General features: G+C 47.0%; 1 protein-coding gene across 1 annotated transcript in view; it reads left to right on the top strand.

The window, feature by feature from the left end:
- Nucleotides 1-17,676, top strand: part of LOC144488065 (X-ray repair cross-complementing protein 6-like) — a gene marked incomplete at its 5' end in the record, with an annotated part of 60,516 nt that overhangs the window by 30,700 nt on the left and 12,140 nt on the right. The window contains 4 exons of the mRNA XM_078206087.1: nucleotides 4,178-4,432; nucleotides 9,447-9,630; nucleotides 12,113-12,299; nucleotides 15,690-15,858. Of these exons, the coding sequence (XP_078062213.1) occupies nucleotides 4,178-4,432; nucleotides 9,447-9,630; nucleotides 12,113-12,299; nucleotides 15,690-15,858 (795 nt within the window). The remainder of the gene's footprint in view (nucleotides 1-4,177; nucleotides 4,433-9,446; nucleotides 9,631-12,112; nucleotides 12,300-15,689; nucleotides 15,859-17,676) is intronic.

A 17,676-nucleotide genomic window follows, 5' to 3' on the forward strand; every position in this document is an offset into this window, starting at 1 on the left:
ACTGTCACTGGGTCAAAATCCTGGAAGTCCCTCCCTAACAGCACTGTGGGTGTACCTACACCACAGGGACTGCAGCGGTTCAAGATGGCGGCTCACCACCTACTTTCTTGAGGGCAATAAGAGATGGTCTAGCCAGCAACACCCACATCCTATAAAAGAAAAATTAAAAAGCCAAGAGGAGGAGGAGAGTTCTAGCCCCAGGATCCTTAAGTTTGAAAGTGTAAGAGCAGGTTTCTGAGGCCTCTGTCCCTAATAGGTCATCATCCTGTATCTATGTAAAAAGAACATGGGCCATTCCCTGTTTTTTATTCATTTGTGGGACACGGGCGTCGCTGGCTGGGCCAACATTTATTGCCCATCCCTAGTTGCCCTTGGAGGGCAGTTGAGAGCCAACCACAGGCGGTTCTGTGGGAGTGAACGAGAATCCAGGATGGTAGTCTGCCTCCCTGGTGCCGGGGTACTGGATGTCTCCGAGAGGGTAGGAAGCATATTTAAAAAGGAAGGTAGTCAAACGGATGTGATTATACACATTGGTGAAAATGATGTAGGTAGGAAGAGCAGGGGGGTCATACGAGAGAAATTCAGGGAGTTGGGTGCTAGGCTAAAAAGTAAGGCCTCCAGGGTAGCAATCTCTGGACTGCTCCCGGTGTCTAGTGCAAGTGAGGCTCGGAACAGGGAGATTCTACAGTTGAACGCGTGGCTAAAGGACTGGTGCAAGAGGGAGGGTTTTTAATTCATAGATGACTGGGAAATCTTCAAGTCAGGATGGCAACTGTACAGAAAGGATGGGTTACACCTTAACTGGAAGGGAGCAAATATCCTGGCTGGGAGTTTTGCTGGAGTGTTTCGGCAGGATTTAAACTAGTGTGGCAGGGGGGTGGGGAACAAAACAGTAGGTCAGTAAATACTGAGGCTGAGGTTGAGCTGGGGGCCAGGGCAAGGCTAGCTAAGAAGAGGAGCACTCTGGAGGAGGATGACCTGAGTGGGCCTGGAGGTCTGGAGTGCATCTGCTTCAATGCGAGGAGCGTAACGGGTAAAACAGACGAACTTAGGGCCTTAATGCTTATGCGGAATTTGGATGTGGTTGCGGTGACGGAAACTTGGTTAAAAGAAGGACAGGACTGGCAGCTGAATATTCCGGGGTATAAGTATTTTAGGCGAGACAGAGGAGGGGCTAAAAAAGGTGGGGGAGTAGCGATATTAGTTAAGGAGCATATTACCGCGGTGCAGAGGGTAGACAACTTAGAGGGGTCATGTACTGAGTCGCTGTGGGTGGAACTCAGAAACAGGAAGGGTGCAGTCACTATGCTGGGGGGTACTACAGACCACCCAACAGCCCACGGGAAGTGGAGGAAAGGATATGTCAGGAGATTCTGGATAGGTGCAGAAAAAATAGGGTTGTTGTAGTGGGGGACTTTAATTTCCCTGGCACAGACTGGAAAGTGCTTAGAGCTGGGGGTCCGGACGGGGAGGAATTTGTAAAATGCGTACTGGAAGGTTCTTTGGAACAGTATGTAGATAGCCCGACTAGAGAGGGGGCTATACTGGACCTAGTTCTGGGAAATGAGCCCGGTCAGGTCGTCAGAGTTTCGGTAGGGGAACATGTGGCAAATAGTGACCACAACTCTGTTAACTTTAGGATAGTAATGGACAAGGATGAGTGCTGTCCTACGGACAGGGTGCTAAATTGGGGGAAGGCTAACTATAGCCGGATTAGGCAGGAATTGGTGGATGTTGATTGGGAGAGGATGTTCGAGGGTAAGTCCGCGTCTGGCATGTGGGAGTCTTTTAAGGAACTATTGATAAGGCTGCAGGATAGGCATGTGCCTGTAAAAAGGAAAGATAGGAAAGGTAGGATTCGAGAGCCGTGGATAACCAGGGGAATTGAGGATCTGATTAAAATGAAAAGGGAGGCGTACGTTAAGTCCAGGCAACAGAAGACAGATGGAGCTCTGGAGGAATACAGAGAGAGTAGGAAAGAACTCAAACGGGGAGTTAGAAGGGCAAAAAGAGGTCACGAGATGTTCTTGGCAGGCAGGATTAAGGAGAATCCTAAGGCATTCTATTCATACGTTAGGAACAAAAGAGTTGTCAGGGAGAAAATCGGACCTCTCAGGGACAGAGGAGGGGAATTATGCTTAGAACCCAAGGGAATAGGGGAGATCCTAAATGTATACTTTGCATTGGTATTCACGAAGGAGAGGGGCGTGTTAACCGGGAGTGTCTCGGAGGGAGGTGTTGACCCGTTAGAGAAAATCTCCATTACAAGAGAGGAAGTGTTAGGTTTTTTAGGGAACATTAAAACTGACAAAGCCCCAGGGCCTGATGGCATCTATCCTCGACTGCTCAGGGAGACGAGAGATGAAATTGCTGGGCCTCTGACAGAAATCTTTGTCGCTTCTTTGGACACGGGTGAGGTCCCTGAGGATTGGAGGATAGCGAATGTGGTCCCGTTGTTTAAGAAGGGTAGCAGGAAATTATAGGCCGGTGAGCTTGACGTCCGTGGTAGGGAAGTTGTTGGAGAGGATTCTTAGAGACAGGATGTATGTGCATGTAGAACGGAACAATCTCATTAGTGACAGACAGCATGGTTTTGTAAGAGGGAGGTCGTGCCTTACAAATTTGGTGGAGTTTTTTGAGGAAGTGACAAAAACGGTTGATGAAGGAAGGGCCGTGGATGTCGTCTATATGGATTTCAGAAAGGCATTTGACAAAGTCCCACATGGCAGGTTGGTTAAGAAGGTTAAGGCTCATGGGATACAAGGAGAAGTGGCTAGATGGGTGGAGAACTGGCTTGGCCATAGGAGACAGAGGGTAGTGGTCGAAGGGTCTTTTTCCGGCTGGAGGTCTGTGACCAGTGGTGTTCCGCAGGGCTCTGTACTGGGACCTCTGCTATTTGTGATATATATAAATGATTTGGAAGAAGGTGTAACTGGTGTAATCAGCAAGTTTGCGGATGACACGAAGATGGCTGGACTTGCGGATAGCGAAGAGCATTGTCGGGCAATACAGCAGGATATAGATAGGCTGGAAAATTGGGCGGAGAGGTGGCAGATGGAGTTTAATCCAGATAAATGCGAAGTGATGCGTTTTGGAAGAAATAATGTCGGGAGGAGTTATACAATAAATGGCAGAGCCATCAGGAGTATAGAAACACAGAGGGACCTAGGTGTGCAAGTCCACAAATCCTTGAAGGTGGCAACACAGGTGGAGAAGGTGGTGAAGAAGGCATATGGTATGCTTGCCTTTATAGGACGGGGTATAGAGTATAAAAGCTGGAGTCTGATGATGCAGCTGTATAGAACGCTGGTTAGGCCACATTTGGAGTACTGCGTCCAGTTCTGGTCACCGCACTACCAGAAGGACGTGGAGGCGTTAGAGAGAGTGCAGAGAAGGTTTACCAGGATGTTGCCTGGTATGGAGGGTCTTAGCTATGAGGAGAGATTGGGTAAACTGGGGTTGTTCTCCCTGGAAAGACGGAGAATGAGGGGGGATCTAATAGAGGTGTACAAGATTATGAAGAGTATAGATAGGGTGAACAGTGGGAAGCTTTTTCCCAGGTCGGAGGTGACGATCACGAGGGGTCACGGGCTCAAGGTGAGAGGGGCGAAGTATAACTCAGATATCAGAGGGACGTTTTTTACACAGAGGGTGGTGGGGGACTGGAATGCGCTGCCAAGTAGGGTGGTGGAGGCAGGCGCGCTGACATCGTTTAAGACTTACCTGGATAGTCACATGAGCAGCCTGGGAATGGAGGGATACAAACGATTGGTCTAGTTGGACCAAGGAGCGGCGCAGGCCTGGAGGGCCGAAGGGCCTGTTTCCTGTGCTGTACTGTTCTTTGTTCTTTGTTCACATTGCTGTGGCTCTGGAGTCACATGTAGGCCAGACCAGGTAAGGACGGCAGATTTCCTTCCCTAAAGGACATTAGTGAACCAGATGGGTTTTTCTGACAATCGACCATGGTTCATGGTCATCAGTGGATTCTTAATTCCAGATTTTTTTAAAATTGAATTCAAATTCCACCGCCTGCCGTGGCGCCATTCGAACCCGGGTCCCCAGAACATGAGCTGAGTTTCTGGGTTAATAGTCTAGCGATAATACCACTGGACCATCGCCTCCCCTGGTGTGTTTAATAGATTGATGTTCTAATCTGACTCTCTCTGTCTGGGCTCAGGTGCTAAGCGAGTACTGGAGTTGGACCAGTATGAGGGGGAGAAGGGGAACAAGTCCTTCAAGAAGAACATAGGCCACAGTACCGATGACTCGTTGAGCGATGCTCTCTGGGTCTGCTCCAATCTCTTCAGTGACGTCACGCTGAAACTGAGCCACAAGCGCATCATGCTGTTCACCAACAATGACAACCCACATGCTAAAGACAGCTCCAAAGCACGACTGACCAGAACAAAGGCCAATGACCTGCGAGAGACAGGTAGGCAAACCACTGTTACCATCAAGCATTTGTCAGCGACTGGTTCAAAGACGTTGAATCACAAAGTCCTCACTTAAGATTGCAGTTGCATTGCCGTGAAGTGCAACTTTATGTGAAACAACTTTAAACAAATCAGGTTTTCCCATTGAAACCAATGTGAAAGCTGTCTTTAGAGTCTGTAGGACATTTCTCAACATGATAACCTGTGAGTGAAAATATTTAATGTTGCTGAATTACTATAGCGGTCGATGGAACAACTTTTGAAATGAAATCAATTTAAAGATATAAATATACTTCGCTCCGGTTTTCTGCCCATCATGCTTGCCGAATCTCCCACGTGCCACACATTCCACTCGCTGACCCTCCCTGTCGTTGCCCCTCCAGCTCCCCGCCTCTTCCACTCCCTCACCTTTCCTTTGCTACCAGCCCTCTGGCTTATGGCTGCCGCCCCCCCCACACCGATCCTTGACCCTCTGGGTCACTGCAGACCCTCTTCCTCAGCTTGTCACCTGAGAGCAGAGATTTCAGAGGGTTATCGGACTGGGGTGCAGGTCGCAGAGACGGGGAGGGCTGAGGCAATGGATGGATTTGACAAGATTGAAAATAGTGCTTCGCACAAAATTGGAGCGTAAGTAGGCCATTCGGCCCCTCCCGCCTGCTGTGCCGTTCAATGAGATCATGCCTTGTACGTTTGTGTTTCAAATTCCACATTCCTATCTACCCACAATAATCTTTGATTCCCTCGCCAAACAAGAATCTCTCTACCCCTGCCTTAAAGATATTCAGTGACCCCCCATTGCCTTCTGAGACAGAGGCCGGAATTTTACCGGCACGCCTGCCCTGATTCCAGGGATGGGCAAGGCTCGGAGAACGGCATTCTCCGTTAGTCTCGGGCGGGATCGTACGAACCTCGAGCGGACGTGCCAGTAAATTCCGGCCAGAGAGTTCCAAAGTCATGCAACCCTCTGAAAGAAAAAAATTCTCACCATCTCTGTCCTAAAAGGGCGACCACTAATTTTAAAACTGTGCCCGCTCGGTCTGGACTCTCCCACAAGAAGAAACATCCTTTCCATGCCCACCTTGTCCAGACCATTCAGGATCTTAGTTACTTCAATCAAGTCACCCCTCACCCTTCTAAACTCCAGTGGAAACAAGCCCAGTCTGCCCAACCTTTCCCCATAAGATAAACCGCTCGTTCCAGCTATCGATCCAGCAAACCCCCTCTGAAACGTCTCCAACTCATTTACACACTTCCTTAAAATCCCATGGAATCCCTACAGTGCAGAAGGAGGCCATCGAGTCTGCACCAACCACAATCCCACACAGGCCCTATTCCTGTAACCCCACATATTTACCCTGCTAATGCGCCTGACATTAGGGACAATTTAGCATAGCCAATCAACCGAACCTGCACGTCTTTGGAGTGTGGGAGGAAACCGGAGCACCCGGAGGAAACCCACGTAGACACGGGGAGAATGTGCAAACTCCACAGACAGTGACCCAAAGCTGGAATGGAACCCGGGGGTTTGTGGCGCTGTGAGGTAGCAGTGCTAACCGCTGTGCCACCATACCTTCAATAAGACAAAAACTGCACACAGTATTTGAGATGCGGTCTCACCAATGCCCTGTGTAACTGAAGCACACCATCCTTACTTTTGTGTTCAATTCCTTTTGTAATAAGGAATAACATTCTATTAGCCTTCTCATTTACATGCTGTACCTGCATACTAACTTTTCGTGATTCAAGCACAGGAACACCTAGATCCCTCTGCACCTCGGCATTCTGCAATTATTCTCCATTTAAGTAATGCTGATTTTTTTATTCTTCCTGCTAAAGTGAACAACTTCACATTTTCCCACATTATACTCCATCTGCCAGATTTTTGCCCACTCAACCTATCTGTATTCATCTGCAAACTCACGTCCCCTTCACAACATACTTTCCTATCTATCATTGTACTGTCTGCAAATGTATCTCCCATGCCTTTGCTTCCCTCATCTAAGCCATTGATGTAAAAGGTTGAGGCCCCAGCACAGACCTCGACAGGACTCTGCTCATCACCTCCTGCCCTGCCAATCAGACAAAGACCCATTTATACATACTCTCTGTTTTCTGCCAGCCAGCCAGTCTTCTATCTAGGCTCAAATGTTACCCCCTACATCGTGAGCTTTTATTTTTCACAATAATCTTTGATGCTTATCAAATGCTTATGAGAGGCATGGACGGAGTGGATAGTCAGATGCTCTTTTCTAGGGTAGGAAAGTCAGGTACTAGGAGACATAGGTTTAAGGTGCGTGGGGGAAAAGTTTAGAGGAGATGTGCCGAGGAAATTTTTTTTACACAGAAGGTGATGAATGTCTGGAACGCGCTGCCCGGGGAGGTGGTGGGAGCGGGTACGATTGCGGCATTTAAGGGGCAACTAGACGAATACATGAATAGGATGGGAATGGAAGGATATGGGCTCCGTAAGTGCATACGGTTTTAGTTTAGAAAGGCATCATGATCGGCACAAGCTTGGAGGGCCGAAGAGCCTGTTCCTGTGCTGTACTTTTCTTTGTTCTTCTTGCTTTGCTTTCTGGAAATTGAAGTACAGCACATCTACAGGTTCCCCTTTATCCACAGTATATGGTACTCCTTCAAAGAATGCCATTAAGTTGGTTAAACATAATTTCCCTTTCACAAAATCATGCTGACTTTTCCCAATTACCTTGGGATTTTATAAGTGTCCAGCTATAGCCTCCTTCACAGAATCATAGAAACCCTACAACACAAAAAGAAGCCATTCGGCCCATCGAGTCTGCACCGACCACAATCCCACCCAGGCCCTACCCCCACATCCCTTCATATTTACCCACTAATCCCTCTAACCTACGCATCTCAGGACACTAAGGGCAATTTTAGCATGGCCAATCAACCTAACCCGCGCATCTTTGGACTTAACAATCAATTCTAACAATTTTCCCACGGCAGATGTCAAGCTAACTGGCCTATAATTTCCTGTTTTTGGCCTCCCTCCCTTCTTGAATAGAGGGGTTATATTTGCCACTTTCCAATTTGATGGAAACTTTCCAGAATCTAGAGAATTTTGCAAAATTAACACCAATGTATCTACCACCTCATTTGTTCAAGACCCTAGGATGAAGTCTATCAGGACCCGGAGACTTGCCAGCCTTAGCTCCATCAGTTTGCTCAAACCACTTCTCTAATGATTGTAATTTCACCAAGTTCCTCTCCCCTTTCCACCTCCAGATTTACAGATATTTCTGGAATGTTTATGTATTCTCTCCAGTGAAGACAAAATCCAAATATGTGGTCATTTTGTTGGCCATTTTCCTATTATCTACTATTGTCTACCCATTGGGCGACGTGGTGGCACAGTGGTTAGCACTGCTGCCTCACAGCACCAGAGACCCAGTTTGATTCCCGGCTTGGGTGACAGCCTGTGTGGAGTTTGCACGTTCTCCTCGTGTCTGCGTGGGTTTCCTCCGGGTGCTCCGGTTTCCTCCCACAGTCCAAAGATGTGCAGGTTAGATGGATTGGCCATGCTAAATTGCCCCTTAGTGTCCAAAAATGTGTAGAATCATAGAATCCCTATAGTGCAGGAGGAGACCATTCGGCCCATTGAGTCTTCACTGACAATCCCACCCAGGCCCTATCCCCATAACCTTATGTATTTACCCAGCTAATTCTCCTGATACTGTAGGTTAGGTGGATTAGCCATGGTCAATGCATGGGGTTACAGGGATAAATCGATTGGGTGGATCTGAGTAAGATGTTTTTTCGGAGAGCTGGTGCAGACTCAATGGGCTGAATGGTCTCCTTCTGCACTGTAGGGATTCTATGGTTCATTCTCACTCTCTAGAGGACTCACTTAACTTGCTATTTTCCTGTTTAAACACCTGTAGAAACACATGCTTTAAGTTTTCACATTTCTAGCCATCTTCCTCTCATAGTCTAATTTCTTTCTCCTGATTAACCTTTGGTCATTCTCTGCTGTTCTTCACATTCTAACCAATCATCTGGCCTGCAGTTATATGCTTCTTTTTCCTTAAGTTTGACAGTTTCCTTAACTTCTTTAGTTAACCACGGAAGTGGGTCCTCCCCCTCCAAATCTTTTTAATAGTAGAAATTTACTTATTCAGAATATTCTGAAACAGCCCCTGAAATGTCTGCCACTGGTTGTCTATTGATCTGTCCCCTAGCCTAATCTCCCAGTTCACTTAGCTAGCACAACTTTCATGCCCACATAGTTGCCTTTATTTAAGTTTAAAATACTAGCCTTAGACCCACTCTTCTCCCTTTCAAACTAGTCAGTTGTGTTGAAGCAGGGTTAGACAGTGTAGTGGCCAGACCAGTGTTGTACTGTGCATTGGAGCTTCATCGAACAATCCCTTCACTGCTTCCACTGTCCTGATTGTCACCTGAAGCGTGGTTCTGTAGGGATGGCCAGAAGGCTGTTTCCCAACATGGGTTGGTGTCCTGCCAGCCAGCATCCAAAACGAAAGGAAGGGTAAGACCTGCAGTCCACGCCAGCCTGCCCTGTGACGTGATGGTACGAAGACCGGAACTGAACACTTCTTCCTCTCTTTCCTCATTCTATCCCCCCCGCCCCCGCCCCCCCCAGTCACCGACATAGTCTGCTAATCAAGGCAAATAAACAGGCCCAAAGTCAAACCCGTCAGGCAACCAAAACCAGTCTAGGAGATCACAGATCAAATCTGATTTTCTGTACTTCACAATCTTTACCCTCGTCAAGAACTGGGTCCAGCTCCAACTTAAAGAATCTGAGAAACGTTGCAGGGAAAATTGCCGATCATTTTTGTCAAAAGACTGGGCGGAATTTTCCCGTCCCGCCCACCACGGGAATCGTAGCGAGCGGGACATGGACCCTTGGGGGTGAGCGTGGCTGGAAAATCCCGCCCATCATCTCGCGAGCAATAATAACAGAAGCTTTGCCTTTTGCTGCTATGCTGTGAATGGCGTGTCTTTGTCTCTGCCCTTGTCTGTGTACAGGGATCATCCTTGACCTGATGCATCTGAAGAAGCCTGGTGGGTTTGACATGTCTCTCTTTTACTGCGACATTGTCAGTGTATCAGAGGATGGGGATGCAGCTGTGCAAGGCGAGGGGTCAGCCAGGTTGGACGATCTGCTTCGGAAAGTGTGGGCCAAGGACTACAAGAAGAGGACCGTCACCAGGTCAGCAGTCACTCAGAGTAGCACCGCGTCTCCTGGGTCCTCGGAGAGTTTCTAATGTACTCCCTGCGGACCTTGGCAGACAGAACGTCCGTGTTCATGTACACAATCTGCTCAAATGTACGGACGATCTTCATAGATTAGGCACTCAGGGCATGTTTCCACTCGCAGGGAAGAGCGAAACCAGAAACTGTCAACACCAGGTAGTGACCAGGCCAGGAATGCAGGAGAAATTTCATTACCCAGAGAGTGATGGGAATGTGGAACTTGGCTCCCACAGGGTTGTAATGAATGGTGTAGCTGCGTTTAGGGAGAAGCTGGATGAGCATGAGAGAGAAAATCATTGGCCGGTTACGCTGATAACGCTAAAGGGAGAGGGGAGGGAGAAAGTTCATGGGAAGCGGAAATACTGGCATGCAGCTGTTGGGCTGAATGGCCTGTTTCTCTGCTGCGTCTCTTATTTTGAAACATCATAAAGTGCATCATGTTACTTTGACAGGAATCGGCCATACAAAGAATATAGTACAGCACAGGAACAGGCCCTTCAGCCCTCCAAGCCTGCATCGACACACGACGCCTTTCTAAACTAAAGACCTTTCGTCTCTACATAGCAAATTCCTCCATTCCCAGCCTTTTCATGTATCTATCCAGATGCCTCTTAAATGTTGCTATTGTATCTGCTTCTACCACCTCCTTTGGCAGCGCGTCCCAGGCACTTACCACCCTCTGTGTAAAAAAACTTGCCTCTCACATCTCCTTTAAACTTTCCCCCTTTTTGCCTTAAACCTCTGTCCCCTAGTAATTGGCATTTCTACCCTGGGAAAAAGACTCTGACTATCCATTCTATCCACGCCTCTCATAATCTTGTAGACTTCTATCAGGTCGCCCCTCAGCCTCTGACGTTCAAATGAAAACAAATCAAGTTTGTCCAATCTCTTCTCATAGCTAATACCCTCCAAACCAGGTAACATCCTGGTAAACTTTTAATGTGGCGACCAGAACTGTATGCAATATTCCAAACATGCCCTAACGAAAGCTCTATACAGCTGCAACTTGACCTGCCAAATTTTGCACCCTATGGCCCAACCGATGAAGGCAAGCATGCCATACGCCATCTTGACCACCTTATCCACTTGTGTTGCCACTTTCAGGGAACTGTGGACCTGTACGCCCAGATCCCTCTGTATGTTAATGCTTCTAAGGGTCCTGCCATTTACTGTGTATTTCCCGACTGCATTGGACCTTTCAAAATGCATCATCTTTGATTTGATTTGATTTATTATTGTCACATGTATTGGTATACAGTGAAAAGTATTGTTTCTTGCGCACTATACCGACAACACATACCATTCATAGAGAAGGAAAGGAGAGAGCGTAGAATGTTACAGTCATAGCTAGGATGGAGAGAAATATCAACTTAATGCAAGGTAGGTCCATTCAAAAGTCTGATGGCAGCAGGGAAGAAGCTGTTCTTGGGTCAGTTGGTACGTGACCGTATCTTTTGGTGGAAGAGAGAATGTCCGGGGTGTGTGCGGTCCTTAATTATGCTGACTGCTTTGCTGAGGCAGCGGGAAGTATAGACAGAGTCAATGGATGGGAGGCTGGTTTGCGTGATGGATTGGGCTACATTCACAACCTTTTGTAGTTTATTGCGGTCTTGGGCAGAGCAGGATCCATACCAAGCTGTGATACAACCAGAAAGAATGCTTTATATGGTGTATCTGTAGAAGTTGGTGGGAGTCATAGTGGACATGCCAAATTTCCTTAGTCTTCTGAGAAAACAGAGGCGCATTTGTCTGGATTAAATTCCATCTGCCATTTCTCCGCCCAAGTCTAACCAGACTATCTATATCCTGCTGCATCCTCTGACAATCCTCCTCACAAACATTGGTAAACATAGCAACTATTTTCCACACACACTTGAACAGTGAGATAATGACCAGATCTGTTTTTTGGAGGTTAATTTGACAGGACAGAGCTTCCCTGCTCTCCAAAGTAAAGTTTATTTATTAGTCACAAGTAAGGCTTACATTAACACTGCAATGAAGTTACTGTGAAATACCCCGAGTTGCCACAGTCCGGCGCCTGTTCGGGTCAATGCACCCTAACCAGCACATCTTTCAGAATGTGGGAGGAAACTGGAGCACCCGGAGGAAACCCACGCAGACACGGGGAGAATGTGTAAACGCCACACAGTGACCCGAGCCGGGAATCGAACCCGGGTCCCTGGCGCTGTGAAGCAGCAGTGCTAACCACTGTGCCACCGTGCCATCCTCCATGTGGTGCTGTGGGATATTTTACATCCAACTGACCAAATCGTCAGGACCTTGGCTTAAACCCCACCGCCCCCCATCCCTTAACTGCTGCCTTCTTCAACCGCTTAATGTGCATCAGAATGTCTTTGAGTTTCAGCCCCTGTTAAACTCTCTGTTCCGGTGCCGCTTGTATTTGATGTCCTGTTTTTTTTGTGTTTTGTTTTGGCCAGGCTGAACCTGAAGCTGGGAGAAGGCGTGGAACTTTCAGTCGGAGTTTACAATCTCGTGCGGAGTGCCAGGAAACCCAGTGCCGTCCGCCTGTACCGGGAAAGCAACGAGCCCGTCAAAACCAAAACCCGCTGGTTTAACGGGGAGACGGGCAGTCCGCTCCTGCCCAGCGACACCAAGAAGGCCCAGGTAAAGGACGGTGAACCTATACCGTGCTGAATTAAAACGTCAACTCCTGCCTGTCCAAAGGCAAAACACTGCGGATGCTGGTAATCTGAAATACAAACAGAAAATGCTCTTTCTTAATTCATGAATGAGATGTGAGTTATTGTGCATCCCTAATTGCCCTCGAGAAGGCGATGATGAGGCGTTTTCTAAAACTGCTGCACTCTGCGATGTGAAGGCACATCCACAGTGCAGTTTCATCATGACTTTTGACACAACTGAGTGGCTTTCTAAGTCAATCAGAGGGTAGTTGAGAGTCAGCCATGCGGTTCTGGATCCTCAGACAGGCCAGACCGGATAAGGACGGCAGATTTCCTTCTCTAAAGAGCATTAATGAACCAGATGGGTTTTTACAACAATCGGGTAATTTCATGATCACAGACTAATTTCCCCTTTATTATACAGCTCTGGCGAAGGGTCATCCAGACTCGAAACGTTGGCTCTTTTCTCTATTCACAGATGCTGCCAAACCTGCTGAGATTTTCCAGCATCTTCTCTTTTTCTCCCCCAGTTGCTGTGGTGTGGTTTGAACTCGTGCCTCTAGATCGATGGCACGGTGGCACAGTAGGTTAGCACTGCTGACTCACAGCACCAGGGACCCGGGTTCAATTCCTGGTTTGGGTCACTGTCTATCTGGAGTTTGCATGTTCTCCCCATGTCTGCATGGGTTTCCTCCGGGTGCTCTGGTTTCCTCCCACAGTCCAAAGATGTGCGGGTTAGGTGGATTGACCATGCTAAATTGCCCCTTTAGTATCAGGGGGACTAGCTAGAGTAAATGCATAGGGTTATGGGGATAGGGCCTGGGTGGGATTGTGGTCGGTGCAGACTTGATGGGCTGAACGGCCTCCTTCTGCACTGTAGGGATTCTCTGATTCTATCATTAGTCAAAACCTCTGAATTACTCATCCAGTAACAGAACTCCCCTTTTATTGTATCCCTTGTGCGTACTGTACAGAGAGAAACAAGAGTTAATGTTTTAGGTCGATGACTTTTCTTTACAACTAGCCCGCGTTAGACATGCCACAGGGTTCAAACAGGTACAGAAGGAAGGTATGCACGGAGGGCTGGAAAGAGTGAAAGGGGAGGCAGCAGAGATTAAATAACAGAAGAGACAATGGTGCAAGGCAAAGATAGAATGGTAATGAGATGAGTAAATAAAGAGAAAAAGAACTTGTATTAATTAAAATAGCGCCTTCCACAACTTCAAGATGGCCCAAAGCACTTCACAGCCAATGAAGTACTTCTGAACTTTCCTGCAGACAAAAGGAATATGCCCAAGCCTTGCACCTGTTTTGAATTATCTGGCAGCTTGAGGAGCCTATAGCTCCCCATTGCTTTCTCCATGGCAAGACCTCGGCCAATCAGAGTCGACTTGTCAACCAATCAACACCCTTTTCTCCTGTGGTATAAATTGTCACAATTGTTTGAAATTTGACCTTCTGGGGTTTGTCCTGATGAGTGCAAGACAAAAAACTTCGACAACCTGTCTCCTTGTTCAGCATTGGTTTCGAAGTTTAGCCACTGCTGTAATGTAGGAATCTTTCTACTTACATTTGACTCTCTCCATCCCTTTCTTCCACAAACTGATTCCCTCCCTGTAACTTGCTTTTTTATTTTAAAATAAGGATCAGTACGAGGTATCATTTTTATTTTCTGCTCTGTCTTTAACTTGTTACCTGTTTAAAGTTAAAAGTTTATTTATTAGTGTCACAAGTAAGGCTTACATTAACACTGCAGTGAAGTTACTGTGAAAATCCCCTAGTCGCCACACTCCGGCGCCTGTTCGGGTAACACTGAGGGAGAATTTAGCACGGCCAATGCACCCTAACCAGCACGTCATTCGGACTGTGGAAGGAAACCGGAGCACCCGGAGGAAACCCACGCAGACACGGGGGAGAACGTGCAGAGACTCCACACAGACAGTGACCCAAGCCGGGAATCGAACTCGCGTCCCTGGCGCTGTGAAGCAGCAGTGCTAACCACTGTGTCACCGTGCCGCCCCGTTTCTGGGATACGCATCACCCTTCTTCCAATGTCCTGAATATTTTGTACCATCGTAATCCAGACATCCAGTGGGAAGAGTCTTCCATCCCTTTGCTCTTTTTATACCGAGATTAACTTTCCATTTTTCAGTCAGACCTTCACTGGATTAGCTCTTTGAAGAAGAGGCATACGGACCCGAAATGTTAACTCTGCTTCTCTCTCCGTGCACCTGCTGAGCTTTTCCAGCATTCTCTGTTTTTATTTCAGATTTCCAGCGTCCATAGTATTTTGCTTTGGCTTCATTGAGTTTATCTGCTTGATGTGGTTACATGACCATCTATATTGATGGAATATTCCACAAAATATGTCCAGCCTAATGAACAGAGCGTGCTTGAGCCTCTGTGTTATTTAACAAAATAACACAGAGGCTGTGTTACTCATGACGTTGATTGCTCATATCACACAGTGTGACCTAATCCAGAAGAGGACCGTTCGGGCGGCACGGCGGTTAGCACTGGTGCCTCACAGCGCCAGGGACCCGGGTTCGATTCCCGACTTGGGTCACTGTCTGTGTGGAGTCTGCACGTTCTCCCCGTGTCTGCGTGGGTTTCCTCCGGGTGCTCCGGTTTCCTCCCACACTCCAAAGATGTGCAGGTTAGTTGATTGGCCATGATAAATTGCTCCTTAGTGTCAGGGGCACTATCAGGATAGATACATGGGGCTACAGGGATAGGGGCTGGGTGGGATTGTGGTCGGTACAAACTCAATGGGCTGAATGGCCTCCTTCTGCACTGCAGGGATTCTATGATTGCCCATCCCTAATTGCCCTTGAGAAGGTGGTGGTGAGCTTCCTTCTTGAAACGCTACAGTGCATGTGGTGTAGGTACACCCACTGTGCTGTTAGGGAGGGAGTTCAGGGATTTTGACCCAGAGACAGTGAAGGAACAGCCAATATATTTCCAAGTCAGGATAGTGAGTGGCTTGGAGGGGAACTTGTAGGTGATGGTCTTCCCAGGTATCTGCTGCCCTGGCCCTTCTAGATGGAAGTAGTTGTGGGTTTGGAAGGAGCTATTGAAGGAACCTTGGTCAGTTCCTGCAGTGCATCTTATCGATGGTACACACGGCTGCCAATGTGTCCGTGGTGGAGGAAGTGAATGCTTGTAGAAGGAGTGCCAGTCAAGCGGCTGTTTTGTCCTGGATGGTGTCAAGCTTCATGAGTGTTGCTGGAGCTGCAAGTGGAGAGTACTCCATCACTCCTGACTTGTGCCTTGTAGATGGTGGACAGGCTTTGGGAGGGTCAGCGGGCGAGTACTCGAAAGATGTTGCTCTTTCATATAATTTAAGCCTGTTCTTGTTCTTTTTGGTTCCCAGGTTTATGGACAGAGGCAGATTGTTCTGGAGAAAGAGGAAACCGAGGAATTGAAGAGATTTGATGGCCCAGGCTTGGTTCTCATTGGTTTCAAGCCATTGTCACTCTTAAAGAAGCACCACCACATCAGACCCCCACAGTTCATTTACCCAGATGAGATGCTGATAACAGGTAACCCTCAGCCGCTGTTACTGCTGCCCTTTGGCCAAGTGGGCATGGCTCTACCCAGGGTATTTATAGAGCACAGGGTCCAAACTTCATCCCCCTTCTCCTCAGTTAGCTGATGGTTCACAAGACAGATTCATGCAGATAATGATGGGAAACCCTGCAGTGGCAGCGAGAAGTGTTAAAACGTTAGGAGCTAATGTTCCAGCATGAAGGAATCCTACTGGAGAGAGAGAGAGTGACATTTTATATATTTACAATGCAGCCGTAATAGAGAGCAGATGCAAATATGTTATCAGATAGAATACCCCTCCTCTCGAATCCCTCTACCCTAGAATACCCTGTATAGAATACCACTATCCTAAAATACCCTGCATAGAATACCCCTCCTCCAGAATCCCTCTACCCTAGAATACCCTGTATAGAATAACACTATCCTAAAATACCCTGTTTCGAATACCCCTACTCTAGAATCTCTCTATCCTAGAATACCCTGTCTAGAATCCCTCTATCCTAAAATACCCTGAATAGAATACCTCTATCCTAGAATACCCTGTATAGAATCCCTCTATCCCAGAATACCCTGTATAGAATACCACGATCCTAAAATACCCTGTATAGAATACCCCTACTCTAGAATCCCTCTACCCTAGAATGCCCTGTCTAGAATCCCTCTATCCTAGAATACCCTGTCTTGAATCCCTCTATCCTAAAATACCCTGAATAGAATACCTCTATCCTAGAATACCCTGTCTAGAATACCTCTATCCTAAAATACCCCGTATAGAATACCTCTATCCTAGGATACGCCGTATAGAATATCTCTACCATAAAATACCCTGTCTAGAATATCTCTATCCCAGAATACCCCATATAGAATACCTCTACCCTAGAATACCTCGTATAGAATACCTCTACCCTAGAATACCCAATATAGAATACTTCTATCCTCGGATACCCCGTATAGAATATCTCTACCCTAAAATACCCTGTCTAGAATATCTCTATCCTAGCATACCCCATATAGAATACCTCTCCCCTAGAATATCCCATATAGAATACCTCTACCCTAGAATACCCCGTATTGAATACCTCTATCCTAGGATACCCCGTATAGAATACCTCTACCCTAGAATACCCCGTATAGAATACCGCTACCCTAGAATACCCTGTATAGAATACCCCTGCCCTAGAATACCCTCAATAGAATACCTCTACCCTAGAATACCCTGTATAGAATACCACTACCCCAAAATACTCTGTATAAAATATAACTACGCTAGAAAACCCTGCATAGAATACCACTAGCCTAGAATACCCTGAAGAGTATCCCCTATCCTTGGGAGCTGTATCACTGATTGTTTGATGCTACCTGAGCATTATTATATCTTAAGAGATGAGAAGATGAATTTGAGCTCATTGTAACTGGTCCACTTCCTCTCATTACAGCATGCGGTTACATACTGAATGGCGTTAATGTGTTCTCTCCACTGCTCTGGATCATAGATCACGCCAACGATTTCTCACACTTTGAATCGAGGAGTCAGATGCTGAATCCTATTACCCTGGTTAGAAACATAGAAAATAGGAGCAGGAGGAGGCCATTCAGCCCTTCGAGTCTGCTCCATCATTCATTATGATCATGGCTGATCATCCAACTCGATATTCTGTTCCCATCTTCTCCCCCATATCTTTTTATCCTCTTGGCCCCAACCAAGTGCTATATCTAACTGCATCTTGAAAACATTCAATATTTTGGCCTCAATTACTTTCTGTGGTAGCAAATTCCACATATTCACCACCCTCTGGGTGAAGACATTTTTC

Source organism: Mustelus asterias, unplaced genomic scaffold, assembly GCF_964213995.1.
Source record: "Mustelus asterias unplaced genomic scaffold, sMusAst1.hap1.1 HAP1_SCAFFOLD_1254, whole genome shotgun sequence".
NCBI classification, from domain to species: Eukaryota; Metazoa; Chordata; class Chondrichthyes; order Carcharhiniformes; family Triakidae; genus Mustelus; species Mustelus asterias.